The sequence below is a fragment of the Antedon bifida genome, chromosome 4 (assembly GCF_963402885.1).
Source record: "Antedon bifida chromosome 4, ecAntBifi1.1, whole genome shotgun sequence".
Taxonomy (NCBI): Eukaryota; Metazoa; Echinodermata; class Crinoidea; order Comatulida; family Antedonidae; genus Antedon; species Antedon bifida.
Genome location: NC_136229.1, coordinates 4,219,246 through 4,236,481, shown reverse-complemented (window position 1 = coordinate 4,236,481; position 17,236 = coordinate 4,219,246). Strand labels below are relative to the sequence as shown.

Sequence of the window (17,236 nt, the reverse complement as noted above, 5' to 3'; positions counted from 1 at the left end):
CTTTGTATAATAAAATTTCTAATAACTGTACTTTGAACAGTATATTTTTTGTGTAAATACTTGTTTTGTATTGTTTCTATTATCTAAGTAAAATAAGTAAAGATCTGTGGTGGTCTTTGTCACGCGTTGTTGTTTGAGCATGCTCAGTAGTTAGTGGGAGGCGCATACGTCACAACATCTCTCAAATTACGCATCCATCCATGAGGAGGGACATACAGCTTCGTCCGAATTGAAAACAGTAAGTAAATGTGTACTAAATGTAACTTTCTGACAGCTTTATTGTTAAGAAATTTACAGTAGCGCCGATGAAGATGCATTTAATCAAATACTTGTTTTTATAATAGAAATATATCTAAGCTAGGCCTGTTCCGTCCGACCTAGTTAGGGCCTAGCTAGGCCTACTCTAGCCGCCTAGCTAGGCCTGGCCCTAGATGCTAGTACATTTTCCACGCGCACGACGGAATGGTGGTAGGCCTTACCATGGAGGTACGTATATTCTACCTCCATGGCCTAACCGAGAGGAGAGAGAGGGACTGCTATATATAGAGGCCGGAAGAGGCATATATATAGTATACAGTATATTATTATTATTAGAGGCCTTCCTTGTTGTCTAGGAAGACTAAAAGCCCAGAATATGGGTAACTATTATAGTAGGCCTAGGCTAGGTCGAAATTGGATGTTGCGCCTCAATGACAAAAGAAGATATTTCAAATTTGCGTCAACTGTGATATGTAACGCGTTTTTATTGGACAATGTCACAATTAAATTGATATTATATACATAAGGCCTATATAATAAATTAATTTAAATTAAATGTACCACAATAATCGTTGACATTGTTATTAATAACAATTCAATATCATAATTATATAACTCAACTATATTTTATTTTTAGAAATTTATCTACTAGGGCCTAGGCTAGGCACAATTTGAATGAAAATACGTAATTACAATTACATAATATTTTTCAGTATTATTATTTGATAAAACCAAAGATCAATAATCTTAATATCCTAGGCCAATATTGATGAATAATGCAAGAATAATAATTATTTATTAATAACTTAAGAGAATAAATTATTATAAATATAAAATAAACGATTTAGGCCTACCTACTGTAGGCATATGTTTTTATAAGGAAGACGATAAATTAGACGGCAAGGATTTTCTTTTTTTATTGCGCAAATCATTCCAATTGTGCATAACAATTTTTTTTTTTTCAGTAAAGTAGCAACATGAGTAAACCAAATGCATACAGAACCCCAAGCTCAACAAACGATGATTCAAAAGCACTACTGACCTGTCCGTATGATAAAAACCACAAAATATCAGCGATGCGCTACCCATATCATATCAGTATCTGTCGCAAGGTAAATATTATACAGATATTGCCTGCTTAGAGGTGAAATATAAGATTTGACATTCCCAAGGGAATGATATTATGCTCGAGGGAATATATATTTCCCGAAGCGCAGCTGAGGGAAATATATAATTCCTCGAGAACATAATATCCCGAGGGGATGTTAAATCTTATATTTTACCGATATAAAAGGCGATATCTGTTATATTACATAGCCAACAACAAGCAGAATATCTGCTGGGTCGGGTAGCTAGGCTAGGCCTCCTTTTTGTATTGTATGTAAACAAGCTGCCTAGACACCTTACCTTGCGAAGAATAATATACAGATAATTACTAATTAATGATTCCTTGGCAATAAAATATTCACTAGCCTACAGTAGGTCATTTAAATTATAACAGAAGAATTTCCACCAATAAGCCTACATTAATAATAATAATATTATCAGGTAGGCCGAATAAATAATAAATCGCCTTCTTCGAGCCGAATCACCGGATGTGCAGTGCGTCGCGCGCGTACCGGTTACTACTGTGAGTATTAACCAATCACAAACGGTCTTTCGTCACATCTAGAGAGGACTAATAACAAATGAGGGCGCTATGTATGCATAGTTTAAATAGTTTAGTTGATTAATTTCTTCAACAAAGTTCCGTGGTGCAGCGTTGTCTTGTGATGGAGTGACAATTTCATCGCGAGTTCAAGACCCATGGCAGTAGTAGATGACTTTTGTTTATTTATCGCCAAACACGAGTGTTGCCACACAAAAATTACACAGTCGATATCATTGTACTCGAAAATTGGCTGGATTTTATGTGTTTAATGACAGAGACACGATAATTACGCGAAAATTACTCAGTCAATATCATCGTACTCGAGGATATATACGATTTACGATCCTCGCAGCGGTAGCCATGTGATGCAGTTTCAACCAATCACGTTCACATATTTACATAGGCTATGTAATATAATGCTTTATTAGTGTTTTAAAGACTCATTCCCTTCAATTGTTGCCTTTTTTTAAAATAAATAATCCATATATAATACTTTAAAAATATTAAACTAGGTCATTCCTTGTCTTAAATGTATGTTTTATGGTCAATTGATAAGAAGAGAGAAACAACGCAATACCTAGCAGGCTTAGTTTGTAGGCCTAGCTGGTAAACAGTAGTAACATATAAACATTGTACAGTACTCAAGCTATAAGCCTTGCCTGACATTGTCTAGTTGCTGCATTAGTTGTCTTTCTGTTTTTGCCAGAATCCGTTAATACAAAATGGGGGAAACCTGGTATTTTCACTTCGCTGAAAAGTTATGTTACTTCCATTTGTTTTGGCTTTCACGATTTGATCGAAAGTGGATGAATCACAGAGGAAAAACGAAAATATCAATCCGCGCGCAATGCATGTTGGCATTTATATCGGGCTGCTTATATTATTAGAATCAACTTAATTTTCACATTTTACCAATTTATCGCAATAGGACAATGTACTATTTATTTTTATTTTTTTTTAGTTTGTGACCTTAAATTAGATCTAAAAAATGTAGGAAATGGATCTTTAAAATGCTCACGTTATAACTAGCAGCTTTTAACTATTTTAAAAAGTATTGTTTCTTATTTCATTTCAGAATCACCCAACGGTAGATATGGCTACATGTCCATTTAACGAACGACATTTATTTCCCCGACCGAAATTAAATTACCATGTAACAATTTGCCCTGATAGGCGAGTTATTGAACAAGACATTTTGTATGGTAATGTTGTGTGTATACATTATATATTGACAGTATAAGGAGACATTTCCAAGACCCAAATATGTAAAAACAATATTATTCCAACCCCGTTCAGGAGACACCCTATTAAGACTAAGAGTCAGACATATTTTTTGGTGTCACCTTTTTACTATAACTTGAATTGAATTATTCACAATTACAATATACAATTTCAATTATTACAAACAAAAATTATGTACAAAAAAAGTAAAAAAAAGCATTGGTCGCCCACGACCGGTCGGGAAGGGAAGATTACCCTCTACTTTAATAGTGACCACCACTATTCAAAGTGACCACCACAGGTGAGGTATAAAAGGACAAAAAAAACAGGATGAACCCTGTTTGTCCCCCAGAAGCACTATGCCGATCGTGAGCGACCTTAATAGATGGGTTCTAATAATCCAGAAATATAAATTGAAATTCGTATAACAAAGCGTTTGTTTTATTGGATGTTTATTTGTATTTTTTGTTAAGACTCCCTGAAACAAAAGGGTGATGCATCCAATTATAAAGGGTGTACAGATGTACCGTCCTATACCAATACTTACCAACCACCGCCATGCTCCGAGAACTGGGAAGAAGGTAACTATAGTGTATATTATTTATTATATAAATCCAAAGGCAAATTACTGAAATATTGACAATGCTGTGGGTATCAGTGACTGGATCTCAATGGAGATACAAAATAAAATAAGCACTGAAAAAATGACAACGCTGTGTGTATCAGTGGCTGGATCTCAATGGAGATACAAAATTAAATAAGCACTGAAAAAATGACAATGCTGTGTGTATCAGTGGCTGGATCTCAATGGAGATACAAAATAAGCAAAAAGCTATTACAAAACAATAAAGTGAAACAGCCAGAAACAATTGCAGAGCTTTTGGGCAACACTAGCTCTTCTTCAGTATATGTTATGTAATACTGTATATTTCATATTTAATGCAAGTATCTGCATATTTTTTTACCAATAATACAGTTTGAGGTTAATTGGGTCATTCTAAATCATGAAGTGTAGAACTCTATTCGTCATAACTTTAAAAAAAAAATATATATTTTTTAGGTAATACAATTTTACAAGCACCATCCTAATAATAGTACATTTCAGCAGAATAGGTCACCAGACTGTATATGGTATATTAAACTGTTGCAGGAGAAACACAGCCCAAATCCAGTACAATATCTCTATGCATAATTCATAAACTAAAACAGTTTCAATTCCTTGCTCCATCTAATTAACGTTTCTTTTCTTTAAAGATGTACAAAACGAACGCACATTTGATTACGATCCTCCTGAACGTTTGTCACAGATCTATCGCAACACTAGTGGGTAAGTTAGAGCTTATAGCTTTGTCTACACTATCAAACTTTTTGTGAGAAAAAAATGTGCCCATATTTGGACATGATGATGTTATATCACTACCATATTTAAGCATATCACTACCATATTTGGGCACATCACACTTTTTTGTCAAACTAGTTTGATAATGTAGACAGAGCCTAAATACAATGACTTGATAAAGGTTTAGTGGTTCTTTTATTTTACTCTACTTTGTTAGCTGTGTTATTCGGTGTAATACAGTAAAGAACTTAACACAAGTGTCTCCTAATCAGTGGCATAACGACTATGAGCGCTCACTGGCTAAACTCAGGAGCCCCGTAGCTTATAGGGGCCCATGAGCAGTGCCCGGAGGAAAAAACAGGCATTAAAATATGCCGAAAAGGCTAAAAAAAAAGGCCCGAGGCCTTTAGCGTTGGAACTTGCAGAACCACTTAGGTTTCCTAAACCAGGGGCCTCGGGCCTCTGCGTTACGCCACTGATCCTAATAGTGGTGTCCATTTAGTAGCAGGGTTTTTTAGTGTTACAGTAACATATAGAATATTCTCTTGTTCATTTCATGGTAAAGTGTCCCATTAATAGAGGTTTCCCCTGAGTAGTAGTGGTTTTAACCGGTCATGTAAAACAGTTCAATAAATTCATATTCATTGGTTCGTGATTTTTCTACGTGCCAATAGAATGACTCCTTCTGAAAAGCGTGCCCACAGAGAATACCTGATACGACAAGAAGAACGAAGAAAAGCGGGATTGTAAGTCAATGAATTTATAATAATAATAATTCACTTTAAATAGTACTACAGTATGATGCTTGATTCTGAAAAAAACTGTGATTGATTACTACTGTATACATGTACTATATTTTTAAATCCATGGCAAATTACTGAAAAATGACAATGCTGTGGGTATAACTGGCTGTATCTCAGTGGAGATACAAAATAAAATAAGCAAACAGCTAAATCAAAACGATAATTAAAACAGTCAGAAAAATTATCAGAGCTTTTGGGTAACACTAGCCCTTCATACTATTATTTTTTATATGCATTCCAATTTTTGTGCCTGTCATGACATTTTTTGCTTTCATTTTCAACTGAATTATGTTGTTGTATTGCTTTATGATTATAGTATATTTATTATGTATATTATTTTATATTCCTTAAGACCACCAGAGCCAGAGAGGTTTAGCAGTGACTCCAGACCACCAGCATTAATACCGGCCTCAAAGCAAGGTCCTTTGAGGTTGCCTCGAGAACCCCCAAAGACATACCAACAAGTTAGTCAAACTGCTATTGGTAAGAAATGTGTCCGCCTCTTAAAATTTACCTTGCCAAACAGTCCTGTTCCCACGAGAGATCACAAGAATCACTACTCTTGAGGATTCATCATAAGAAATGTGTCCACCTCTTTAGTTTTATTAAGTTATTAAGCTCTGAATGATGTAATACCAAATTTACCATGCCAAACAGTCCTGTTCACACAAGAGATCACAAGAATCACTGTACAGTGAGGTCACCACTCTTGAGGGTTCATCATATTGTATTAATGTGGACAGAGTTAAGAAATTTGTCCACATCTTTAGTTTTATTAAGTTATTAAGCTCTGAATGATTTACCATGCAAAACAGTCCTGTTCACATGAGAGATCACAGGAATCACTTCACACTGAGGTCACAAGGGTTCATCATTTCGTATCAATGTGAACATAGTGATTATTTAAACAGTTATTTTTGTCTTTTGTAGGTGGCCAGCAACTTGGTCTAATTGGTCTTGGTAGAGGAATGCTAATGAACAAACAGATAAAGATGGTAAGCCAGATTCAAGCTGAGGAAGCAAAGAAGGCTGGCAAACGTTCACCATCGCCTCAAGGTAAAAACAATCCACATACACAATCTATCAAGCAAGTAAAATTAATGAACGACCTGATGCAGCTATTACATTGTTGTTATAACCTACTAGCATTGGTATTTCCTTGCCTTTTATATTTGTTTTGTCCTCTTTGTATTGTATATGTCAGGAAATTGAATAAATAAAAAAAAAAATAAATTAAATAAATAGGTTTGGTAGTAGACTTTGTCCACCACGTAATGTGCGATGTCGTTTTAGAAATTATGTTGTGCCAAACGCTATTCATATTACACTGGTGTCTCTAGAATGTAATTTGTAACTATACGATTTTAACCTTTTAAAGATTCTTAATTTTCTGTTTTATATTTTTACATTTCTTGTCATTTTTTTGTCCGTTTTATGTATATGTATTTTTAATCGGATTTGCTGATAACCGACATTTCTTTGTTTTTTACGAAGACAATAAACTTTCTTGTATAATGTATCTTAAGGAACTAGAGCTTCTTGTGTTTGGTCACTTGTTTGTTTCTATCAGAAATTTCTTATTTTATTTGCATGTTTTTTCTACAGTTTTGTCGCAATAATCTTCATTTATTGTATTTTTCCTAGTTTTATTGCAACACTGAAATGCTTTCTAAACTGTTTTTAGGTTTTGGTCGTGGCATGGCAGCAAATTTTGGCAACGCATCAAATCAGACAAATGGCCAAACAGATGCTTCAGAGGTAGGTTATCTATTTAAATATAAATTTGAGAGTAAATCAAGTTGAGGTCATCTTTGGAAAAGAGTTTGAAATTCCACAGGTCATATAAATCAAGTCAAGTAAATTTATTGTCATTATTTTGTAAACATATAAAAAACATTTACATTGAAATGAATTTGAACGGTTTCGGCTAACAACAAATAAAAAGAACTTAAACTACATGGTGAAACTATCCCCCGCCGGACACCATCCCGGTATTTCTAGAACTGGTTTCAGGGTTGGTAAAAAACTAAGCCCCGTCGGACACCATTCCGGTATTTCAAGGTTTCGGAGAAATGTGACGAGATTTACCCTATTCCTATCAAGATCTTGGAAATAAGAAAACAAAAAAATGTTTTGACAATTTTATTTTTCTAGGCCAAAATGTATATTAGAATGGTTGGCCGAGGGCGAGGAGGCACACCTCAGTTGCGAAATAAGAAAGCCGTTCCATCTGTTGGAGGCCTAGCTGAACAACATGCACAAAATGGTGATGACGCTTGTATTCCTGAAGCGACAAACAAAAGTAAAAAGGTTATTGGTAAGTGTGCTTTTGAATTATACTGTATTGTGTGTTGGACTGTCACATTGTAAACGTAATTGGCATGTAAAATATTCATTGGATAGATATACGTACATACAGTATGCATTGTGACAAAAAAATGTGATGTCATATATGGACATGATGATGTCATATCATTACCATATTTAAACATATCACTACCATGTATATGATGTTATTCATTGCATTATGCCACACCAATTTAATTTAGTTTTTTTTTTTATTAAAACAGAAAATAAAGATATTAAAACAGAAAAAGAAGAAAAGGTCAGCCCACCATTGTCCATCGACGACTCCTCTCAAGATGTGAGTTAATTTACTATTACAGTCAGGATTTTTATCAGATAATCTATATTCTTGTAACATGAATACAGTGCAGTTCTCTTTTCATTAAATAGGAATAAACAAAAATGCAAAATTAATTATAAACCGATTACTCCAAATAAAGATACTTGTTTTCAATCTATAAGCGTATACAACTGGTCATTCTCAAACACCTCCCAGTGACCTACTCTCTCTTTCATTTAAAAAGAGTGAGGATTTTGAGGGTCTGCTGATTATGTCGATTGCACCAATGGTTTCTTAGTAGGGGCTGGGCATAGTGTAAATAATATAATAATAATTCTGAGAAATTATATACCTTTTTAACATAGCAAATTATTTTTTATACAGGAATCAGAAGATGTCATAAGGAAAAAGTTGATAAGGAAGCTAACAAAGAAACTTAATGGGGTAAGTAAAGTATTAAAATTTGAGTAGGACTCCAACCTATGACCTCCAGTCTGGCATTCGTACATCTAGAACACTGGGCCGTAGTATGCATTGTGTACTGCACCAAGTCATTGTTATGTATTGTAGAATTACATTAGAGTATGGCCAAGCTATTTTGTCAAAATCATCATAAAGTACCACCCAAGAATCCTTAAAAAGAAGCCCATGGGCTTCTTTTTGAGCTTTTATGGCATTAAAATCACCTGAATAAAGCATGCGTACAGATGGAGAATATTTGCTGTTTCTATCTTTGTTTTGTTGATTCAAAGTATTAACTGAAGAATGCACCAGTCATTTTAATGAACCAGGATGTAGAGACGAAACGAATATGTAGTAGGCCTATCTATTAGACTTTGTACTAGGACCAGTCAAGGCCAAGTACTAGAGCTGTAGCTTGGTGGTTAACATGCTTGCCTTCCAATCCCAGTGTTCAATCCTGACTTGGTGTCAGGGTTGGAACTTTTTCAACTGCACTCCCTAAGCCTAAAATGAGACTTAGTTTATAAGCAAGATAAATTATAAAATAGTTTATCCATTCTATAAATGGCGAGTATACTCGCTGTTGAATATGAAAAAAAAACAAGCAAACCAACAAAGAATTCTGATTGTGTTTTCCTATATGCTGCATCATAAAGAACACTATACTATAGTAAATTGCAATTATATTTCATTGTATAATCCTGGTATAATGATTTATAATTTTATTATGTGTGTATTTTAGATACAAAATCTTGAAAAGAAAAAAGAAGATGGCAAAGAACTCACGGAGGAGGAGGTAAAATCTTAACATTTAAGCTCTGTCTACACTATCAAACTAGTTTGACAAAAAAGTGATGTGGCCAAATATGGTGGTGATATGCTTAAATATGGTGGTGATATGCTTAAATATGGTAGTGATGACATCATCATGTCCATGTTTTTTGTCACATGAAGTTTGATAGTGTAGAGCTTCATAGTTTTGCTGAAAGAAATCAAATAGATAAAATATACATGGTATAAACCCATTTCAAATAGTGAGAGATAAATTATTATTTAGAGACTTTGTTTCGATGTACTGTACTTCTAGCCCGTTTACTGCTTCATATGCTTATTCATTAGCTAATTCTCATTGCATTTAATTACTGCAATTTCTGAGCGCTACTGATACCGATGTTATGGCTACGTAATGCTCGCGTTCCACTGTCTTAACTCACTCGCAAAATTGTTGTCAACTTTCTCGTCAGCTATTCGTCTGTTGACAAATACACCCTCTCATCTTTTTTACAGGAAGTGAAAATTGGGAAGAAATCCGAAGTAGTGAATCTACTCAACCAGCTGACGTAAGGACACGGTTGAACGTAGTGGCAATATATGAAAGCAACAACATCTCATCTGTGTTGTCGGTTTTAAGTGAAATTGTTCATGATTATGTTGATGACGATTGATAATTAAGTCAACAAGCTTAAAGATGTATTGTCCCCCAAAAACATGAAAAATGAACATTAATAAAATCAGAACTTTTAATAATGTTTTCACTTATAAAATGACAAAATAAACGATTAAATTTAACCAAAAACCCATTGGCTGGCAGCCAATTTGACTAATTTTTTTTAAATTACAGTTTTTTTCAGGTAAATAAAAAAATTGTTTGCCCAATTTTTGGTCAAAGTGAATAACTATTATGTGACATTAAAATGGCATATTCAACAAAAAAAATTTTAAACATTATTTTTTCAGGGGGACAATACATCTTTAAGACTTACACATATTTTATTACAAATAATACATACACATTTTATAAGAGTAATTTACATGTTTCATTTTAAATTGTTTCTCATGTTCTATAACTCTATAATGTATACAGTATTATATCTGCATTGTGATGTTATTTCAATTCAACTAGCCTTATGTCATATGATGTGAAGAGGTATTGCAGGTGCCAAAGAAAGCTGGCCATGTTCGCACTTGCTAAAGCACCAATATTCAATCTTCAACTGTTTTGTCTGTACCTTATTTAAATAGCTTAGTTTCATGTTAAAAAGAAGTTTTTTGATCGTTTAGCCTTTATTTTATGATAATAAAATCAATGAATGGAGAGAAAATGTTTTAATTTTATACCATGTACAAATAAATGAATCTTTTTCTTGCCTTTAAAGATAAAATATGTTGATTTATAATGTTGTTGTTTAAAAGGTGTAAAAAAATGGCGAAAAAAACAAACAAAATTGTTCTAATCAGGGAAGTATATTAATATTAAAGAACTTTGATGTTTTTTAGGCCAATGATAAGTTACCCAAGCAATTAGTGTCATTTTCGATTTTTTAGAAAAGTTACAGCATGCAGCCATACGTCCTGGTATCTATCTACTGTACCATTTCGGGTGGGTGTATATAAAAAAAAATATTTCTAAAAAATTTGATCATGCTTGGCTAACAAATCAATTTTTAGACCTTGTTATTTCATGATATAGTAAGTAGGCCTAGTTAAGTTATACCTACCGTAGCATGTATATTATGTTATATTATATTATTTAAAAAGATTTAACATTTGAATAGTACTTTTTTCATTCTTACATTTTACGTTTTTGCCAAAATTTCGTACTTATATATAATTGTGATTAAACAGTGTATGTCATTTTAAATATGTTTTGGATTTTATTGTTCCTGATTTTTATGTAATTGAAAATAGATATCAAATCTCTTTTAAGAGAGTATTGAAAGAAGATAATGGTATCATTATTAATGTACACTGATTGGTGGTTTTCTAGATTTACCATCGTATCGTAGTTAAACGCAATCACAGCTTGTGACGCGAATCTCAACGCGATCACAACTTGTGACGCGAATCTCGACACGATCACAGCTTGTGATGCGAATCTCGACGCAATCACAGCTTGTGACGCGAATCTCGACACGATCACAGCTTGTGATGCGAAACTCGTCGCGATCATAGCTTGTGACACGATCACAGCTTGTGACGTGAATCTCGACGCAATTCCATGTGGGAGCAAACCGTGTAGGCAGAACAGAAACCATCATCCCATGTAGTATAGTGAAAGATAATTTAGTGATAACGCATGTGTTTTTTTTGTCTTTATTAATTATTAATGTAGAAACTTTTATTTTATAAACAAACATGATTTTAAAATTTAGTAAGAAGAGAAAAAGTATATATACTGTAATATATAAAAGCAAAATGGTACGGAAAGAGGCCTGCTGCCTTGTAAGAGATAATTGGATTTTCGTTTGTACTTCAGAAGTTATGTATTCGGTGTAAATTATTGATTTGATAACTAACAATGTTTATTCAATATCGGTTAACAACACGGAGATTGCTGCTAATCGGTAGGTATTAATTAAAGATGACGTGTTGTCCCCAAATAACATGCAATATGAAGATTAATTAAATCAGACTTTGAATAGGTTATTTTGTAGTTTAATAAAGATCACTTTCGGTAAAAAAAAACCAAACAAAATTATGTTTTTCACTTATAAAATAACATAATAAATAGTTAAATTCAACCAAAAATCCATTGGCTGGCGGCCAATTTGACCATTTTTGTTTTAAATTTTAAAAAATAAATTTTGTTTTCATTAAAATGGCATATTCAACAACAAATAATTGTAAAAATTATTTTGAAGAGGACAATACATCTTTAATGTCGAGACCGGAAGGAATCTCACTCTCAGATCTACTGAAATTACCAACACAGAAAATAGTATAATTTTGCGTTTTACACGCATTCCATGGTACTATGGTTAGGATTCGAGTAAACCGTGTCTCACTTTAGGTAATTTGCATAATTATGCAGGTGTGCATAATTATGCATTTCCTTTTCACACATTTATTTGTGTTAAATTGAAGTTAGTAAGGCCGGTTGATATTTACGCCGGTTATGGGGTACAGGATTCACTATGATCATGCTATACCACGGTAAGACTTCATTTACTAAATTCTACTTGAATATCTCTTGACCACTAGTGTTAGTTTTATGTTTTATTTCCAAACTATACCTTACAATATTATAAAATCTACTTCCATTTTAACAAGACTATGCGTATAGAAACTTTATCGCCGTGTATAATTGTTTCGGCAGAATGAACGCAATTTGATTGGTCAATTGAAAATCGCACATGCATTCACATTTTTATTAACTCATTTTCACACTTTATTTTTGCTACTCATCAGTTGTTGTGTACACGTAATCGAAGAAAGATGGAGATTGAAATGCCAAATACCAACAACTCGCTGATTAAAGTCCATGATAATTATATTATAATAGGCCAATCCACTTATAACAGCAACACATTGATAGGCGTATTCTATTAATCTACCACTTTCACGTCGTTAATTAGTAGTAGCAAAACTTTGTTTGCAGAAACCATCGCTGGGGCGCACACCATTCAAAACGCCCGGTATTTTTGCTTTTGATGATGATGCAAAATATTGGTTCGTATTTTTACGGCTGTTGTCAGTACTATGTTTACGTCTGCTGGCAGTTACTAGTATTTTTACGTCTGCTGGTCGTGTCCCCTATGAACGCTGCTTCCCTTCACATCTTAGTTGAGATTATTCCTGATTCAATGGTTCCGTTTGCAGACCTAGGCCTACTTTTTGCCATGTGTTTTTTATAAATACGCACGAAACCTTTCCTAAATTGCCTGCATTTTGCCGCGTATATGAACGGATTAATGAGCATGTTACTAGCGCATAGGAGCACAGTGACCCTATGTAAATTACCATTTGTCATACTGGGCTTTTCACCACCAGTCACATTGTGAATCAGGTACACGGTTAAATCCGGGAACCAGCAGATGAAGTATGCGATGGAAACGATGACAAATGTTACTATAATGTTTTTCTGGACAGCATACCGGTGATTGTTGTAACACCTGGGAAACCTCTCTTTTCTTCTGTAAAATGTATGAATAATACTACCATAAGTAAATATAATGATTATTGTCGGTATTACCATGAACGTCAGAAACACTTGTATCCCACAAATCATCTGTATGACGTCATTGTTCCAGTAGTAATCGCAATAGTAGTGTTCATTGATATCGGCAATGAATCCGATGTGTCCGAGGTTCACGATTCCGTAGATGTAAGCCAAAGGCAAAACGAGGTAAACAGTTCGTTTCCCTTTAAAACGTACGTGGTATTTAATCGGATGTACAATGGCGATGTACCGCTCAAGGGCAATGAAAACAATGTTCACGGTTGAAGCTCCGGCAAGTATCCAAAAAGTGCAACGAATTTTGCAAAATATTGTACCGCCTGTGGTGATAAGCCATCCTTCGGGAATGGCGTAAAAAAACATGAACAAAACGCTGGACGTTAGGTCTATGACTGACTGGTGTATTATCAGAGAAGTTGTGACATTATTTCGATCGTTTGTATTAGTTTTAACATGATAGAAGACAATAAGAACTAAAATGTTTGCTAAGATGCCGCTAATACCAATCACAATGTAAATACAAAACCAGATATGAGCGTCTTCTGTTCTCTCTGGGCTGTCCCAAGCCCATTGCAGAGTCATTGCTTAATTTTAGCTTTGAAATATGTTGTTCTCTTTCCGACGTTAGAAACTCTAATGATGACTTGTTGTCAATAAGGCAGATCGCAATATTGACATCCGGAAAGTTAATTAAATAAGGAAATATAAATGACAATAAAAATATCTTTTGAATATTAATCTTGTGCACGACGCACACACACGAGACCAAACTCAAAGTTCAAGATTAATCAAATATTGAGGGCGCTGTTCACAACAAGACTAAAATAATGCGGAAGTAGGTATTGCGCGTTCTTAGCAACCATTCATTCAAGTGCATCGCAACGTGCGACGAGTGTAAACATTGAATGGCCAGCTGCTGCTGTTGCATGTGGATAATGAATTGTGCAAATACAAAGATTTAAGAAAAGGATACATGGCGACAGTAGCCAGAGGTTTGTATAATTTGTTTGTTTTTGCTAAAATATGTTAAGCATACTGGAGAATAAAATTAATAAAATAAACAGATAATAATTTAGAAATCAGTAAGACATGATGAGAATCCGAAATAAAAACAAGCCCATCCCCATTCATGCACTGAGCTGAGTCCTGAAAGTATGGTTAAGTATGACGAGACCTATGAGTTGTTGGTGGGTGAAAAAGTTGTTTACTTTTAGCCTAGAGGTAGACTAGGCCTAGTCTAGACCTGGCTACTGTGTAACATTTTTTGTTATCACTCACACAGAAAGAAGAACTGATGTTCTTTCCAGACCAAAGCAGCTGCCAGTAACTTATCAAGAAGACAGGTAATATTAACAAAGACATTAATTAATAACTTTTCGATTTTATTTATCTTTTTTTATACTGCCTTGTTGGGCCTATTGTTCTGTATTTTATTTGATTTTTATTTTATGCCATTTTAGTCCTAAATTATTCTGAAAAAAAAAAGTAGAAGCCCATTTTATTCTATATAAATAAGTCGTCAGACATGGTCAGACAGACAAACAGGAGGAAGCTCTAGTGTACATTTGTTCAGTGTTAATGCACGCCTACCGGTATATAATAAATACTCTTGATATAGGACTAGTGCATAAATATGTTTTTTCTCAGTCATTGGTCGCACAAACCACACATTTTTAACACTGAGATAAAGCTGGCTGGCATTGAATTGACATAAGGTCTACTGTTTACATTGAGCAATTCATTATTTATTTGTTTTTTTACAGACGCTCTGTTTACTGGCGTGATAGTTTGCCACTAAAGCCTGGACCTGATGGAACTACAGTTTTTGGTAATTTCCATTTTTCTTAAACAATATTCTCTAAAAAATTCTGCAAAAAAAACAGTAAAACACAAACAATTGCAGTCGTTTAAACTCAGACAAGAGTTTATTTGTAAAAGTTACAAATAAATTCTTATAATAGTCAGCATTAAAACTGTCATGATCTTTCAACGATGCATAACATTAATAATGATAATGATCAGGAAAAACTGCATTAAGGTCACAAAGGTCGCGCTGCACTATCATGCGGTCCACCCACTCACTCGTTTAGTTTTATACAGTGACGGGAAAAATGACAAGGGGCTTCCTACTTTCTAGGAGTTTTATCAGATAATCTATATTGTTTAGATAACTATTGTAACATGACCACAGTGCTGATTTTGCCATTTTCCCCTAACTGTATTACAGCAATAATAATAATAATAGATAGATTTATATAGCGCAACTAAACGATGTCTCTATTTGCTCGACAATAAAGAAAAAGATTTTTTTTTAAATTATTTAGATTTTACTACTTTTTTTTTCTACACAGTACTTACTCCTAGACAAGAGCAACTGTGTGGACATAAAGTGGCAAACCCAGGCTACCAGTTTGATAGGTAGGGTATGCTTTTTTATATTCACTATCATTCACTAAATTATTTTTAAAACAATTATTGTACTGATGTTAATAAATGTTTTTTTTTAGGTCTTATCCAATATGGCCAGTAAAGGAATCTGCTAAGCAATATGAAGCGACCGGTAGAATTGAAAAACTAAGTTTTCCAAAATCAGTTCACCGAGATTACGTACCAGAGCGAGCAGTAATGACACGAGTGACATCAGCTGCACAGAAGGCGGAGCCTAGTGCACGGATAGAACAACTTGCACGAGAAAAAAGTTATTTACCTCTGAAGATAAAAGAAAGTTGGGAGTTTGATTGTTATCAATGGGATCCAGAAATCTCTAAAGGAGCTAAGAAAGCGCAAGCCAGTCCTTGGGTTGAACGGCTCGCAGAGTCACGGCAAACGCACCCTTCGTACCAGTATGCTCGTTCCGTTGAATGGCACGTGGAAGATCCCGCTCTCAAGGCAATCGCGACTCTACGATTACAACAGCTAGCACGACCAAAAAGTCGAGGAAAACTAGATAATTTTGATCCTTATAGAGTTTCTCCTTCAGCACGAAACGCACGTGCAACGCCACGTATAGCTGAACTTTGCATGCCCATTCCACGAAAGGTTCGGCAGAAGAAGTTTTAATTTAGAAAAACGTGCTGTACATAGGAACTATGCGCAATAATTTAACGAATGAAACATTTATTTTAAAACTATCCAATCCAAAAACGGGATCAAACGCTGTAACATTATGGTTTAAAAATTCAAATAAAGACTAGTATACATTCAGTGTAGCACTATTTATTATAGGAATTAAAGCACTGTAGTTGTAGAACATTTACGCACAAAGTATACAATATTCTAGGTAGGTAGTTATTTTATTGTACTGTATAAGTAATGGCGATCTATCAAAAATAAATTTTGTATTCATTTCTGTAGGTAGAATAAATTATCATTCTTAATCATACTCCATTCCAAAGATACATATTTGGTGCTTTTTTTTATGCATTTTTAATTTCATATTTTACACCAATTTAACCAAAGGTTTGATCATCACTTTATTTTCTGCTTCCCTTATGTACTTGAATGCAAGAACTATCTATGCACTTGTAAAAATCCAGTATTTCATTACTTATTTTATTATTGAACTTTTAATGATCGAATAAACTAATGTGTTTGATATGTACGCGATTGTTTTAAATGTGTTTTTTTTAAAGTTATTAATCAAAATTTTATTTTGCAATTCAAAACATTTATCTATCGAGGGCAAAGATTATATACATAGTCTGGGGTTCCAGGCAGAGTTTTGACTTAATATTAGTAAAAGGATAAATATTTTTGCACATATGGCGTTTCATACGTATACAATTTGAGCTGAAACTCCAGACAAAAAACGAAACATCGACTGGTGGACTAACATAAATAAGGCCATATACATGGCTGCAGTCGCGTGCTCAAATTTGAGTTAGAGCAAGTCTAATATATACAGCGCAGCGAGTACAGC

The 17,236-nt window shown here is 34.1% G+C and overlaps 3 protein-coding genes across 3 annotated transcripts; 2 read left to right on the top strand and 1 right to left on the bottom strand.

The window, feature by feature from the left end:
• Positions 1-179: 179 nt before the first annotated feature.
• On the top strand, positions 180-11,001 carry LOC144839957 (uncharacterized). Its single transcript, XM_078695555.1, has 14 exons — positions 180-238; positions 1,224-1,370; positions 2,985-3,111; positions 3,604-3,711; positions 4,385-4,457; positions 5,144-5,215; positions 5,625-5,755; positions 6,203-6,328; positions 6,957-7,030; positions 7,427-7,589; positions 7,843-7,916; positions 8,283-8,342; positions 9,103-9,156; positions 9,648-11,001. Exons 2-14 carry the CDS (start codon positions 1,236-1,238, stop codon positions 9,702-9,704), a joined length of 1,254 nt encoding a protein of 417 aa, XP_078551681.1. The 5' UTR covers positions 180-238; positions 1,224-1,235; the 3' UTR covers positions 9,705-11,001.
• Positions 11,002-12,912: 1,911 nt separating this feature from the next.
• Positions 12,913-13,899, bottom strand: LOC144841431 (bombesin receptor subtype-3-like). The gene has a single exon (XM_078697759.1). It carries the CDS (start codon positions 13,897-13,899, stop codon positions 12,913-12,915), a length of 987 nt encoding a protein of 328 aa, XP_078553885.1.
• Positions 13,900-14,014: 115 nt separating this feature from the next.
• LOC144839968 (sperm microtubule associated protein 2-like) lies at positions 14,015-16,918 on the top strand. Its single transcript, XM_078695570.1, has 5 exons — positions 14,015-14,309; positions 14,600-14,660; positions 15,081-15,145; positions 15,669-15,735; positions 15,825-16,918. Exons 1-5 carry the CDS (start codon positions 14,291-14,293, stop codon positions 16,375-16,377), a joined length of 765 nt encoding a protein of 254 aa, XP_078551696.1. The 5' UTR covers positions 14,015-14,290; the 3' UTR covers positions 16,378-16,918.
• The last annotated feature ends 318 nt before the right edge of the window (positions 16,919-17,236 follow it).

Bases quoted from the DNA above. Each gene is read 5' to 3' on its own strand.
- LOC144839968 (XM_078695570.1), top strand. The intron at 14,661-15,080 runs GTAATATTAACA...GTTTTTTTACAG, and splicing joins GTAACTTATCAAGAAGACAG to ACGCTCTGTTTACTGGCGTG. The intron at 15,736-15,824 runs GTAGGGTATGCT...GTTTTTTTTTAG, and splicing joins CCAGGCTACCAGTTTGATAG to GTCTTATCCAATATGGCCAG.
- LOC144841431 (XM_078697759.1), bottom strand. From the start codon at position 13,899: ATGACTCTGCAATGGGCTTGGGACAGCCCAGAGAGAACAGAAGACGCT.
- LOC144839957 (XM_078695555.1), top strand. From the start codon at position 1,236: ATGAGTAAACCAAATGCATACAGAACCCCAAGCTCAACAAACGATGAT. The intron at 6,329-6,956 runs GTAAAAACAATC...AACTGTTTTTAG, and splicing joins ACGTTCACCATCGCCTCAAG to GTTTTGGTCGTGGCATGGCA. The intron at 9,157-9,647 runs GTAAAATCTTAA...TCTTTTTTACAG, and splicing joins AAGAACTCACGGAGGAGGAG to GAAGTGAAAATTGGGAAGAA.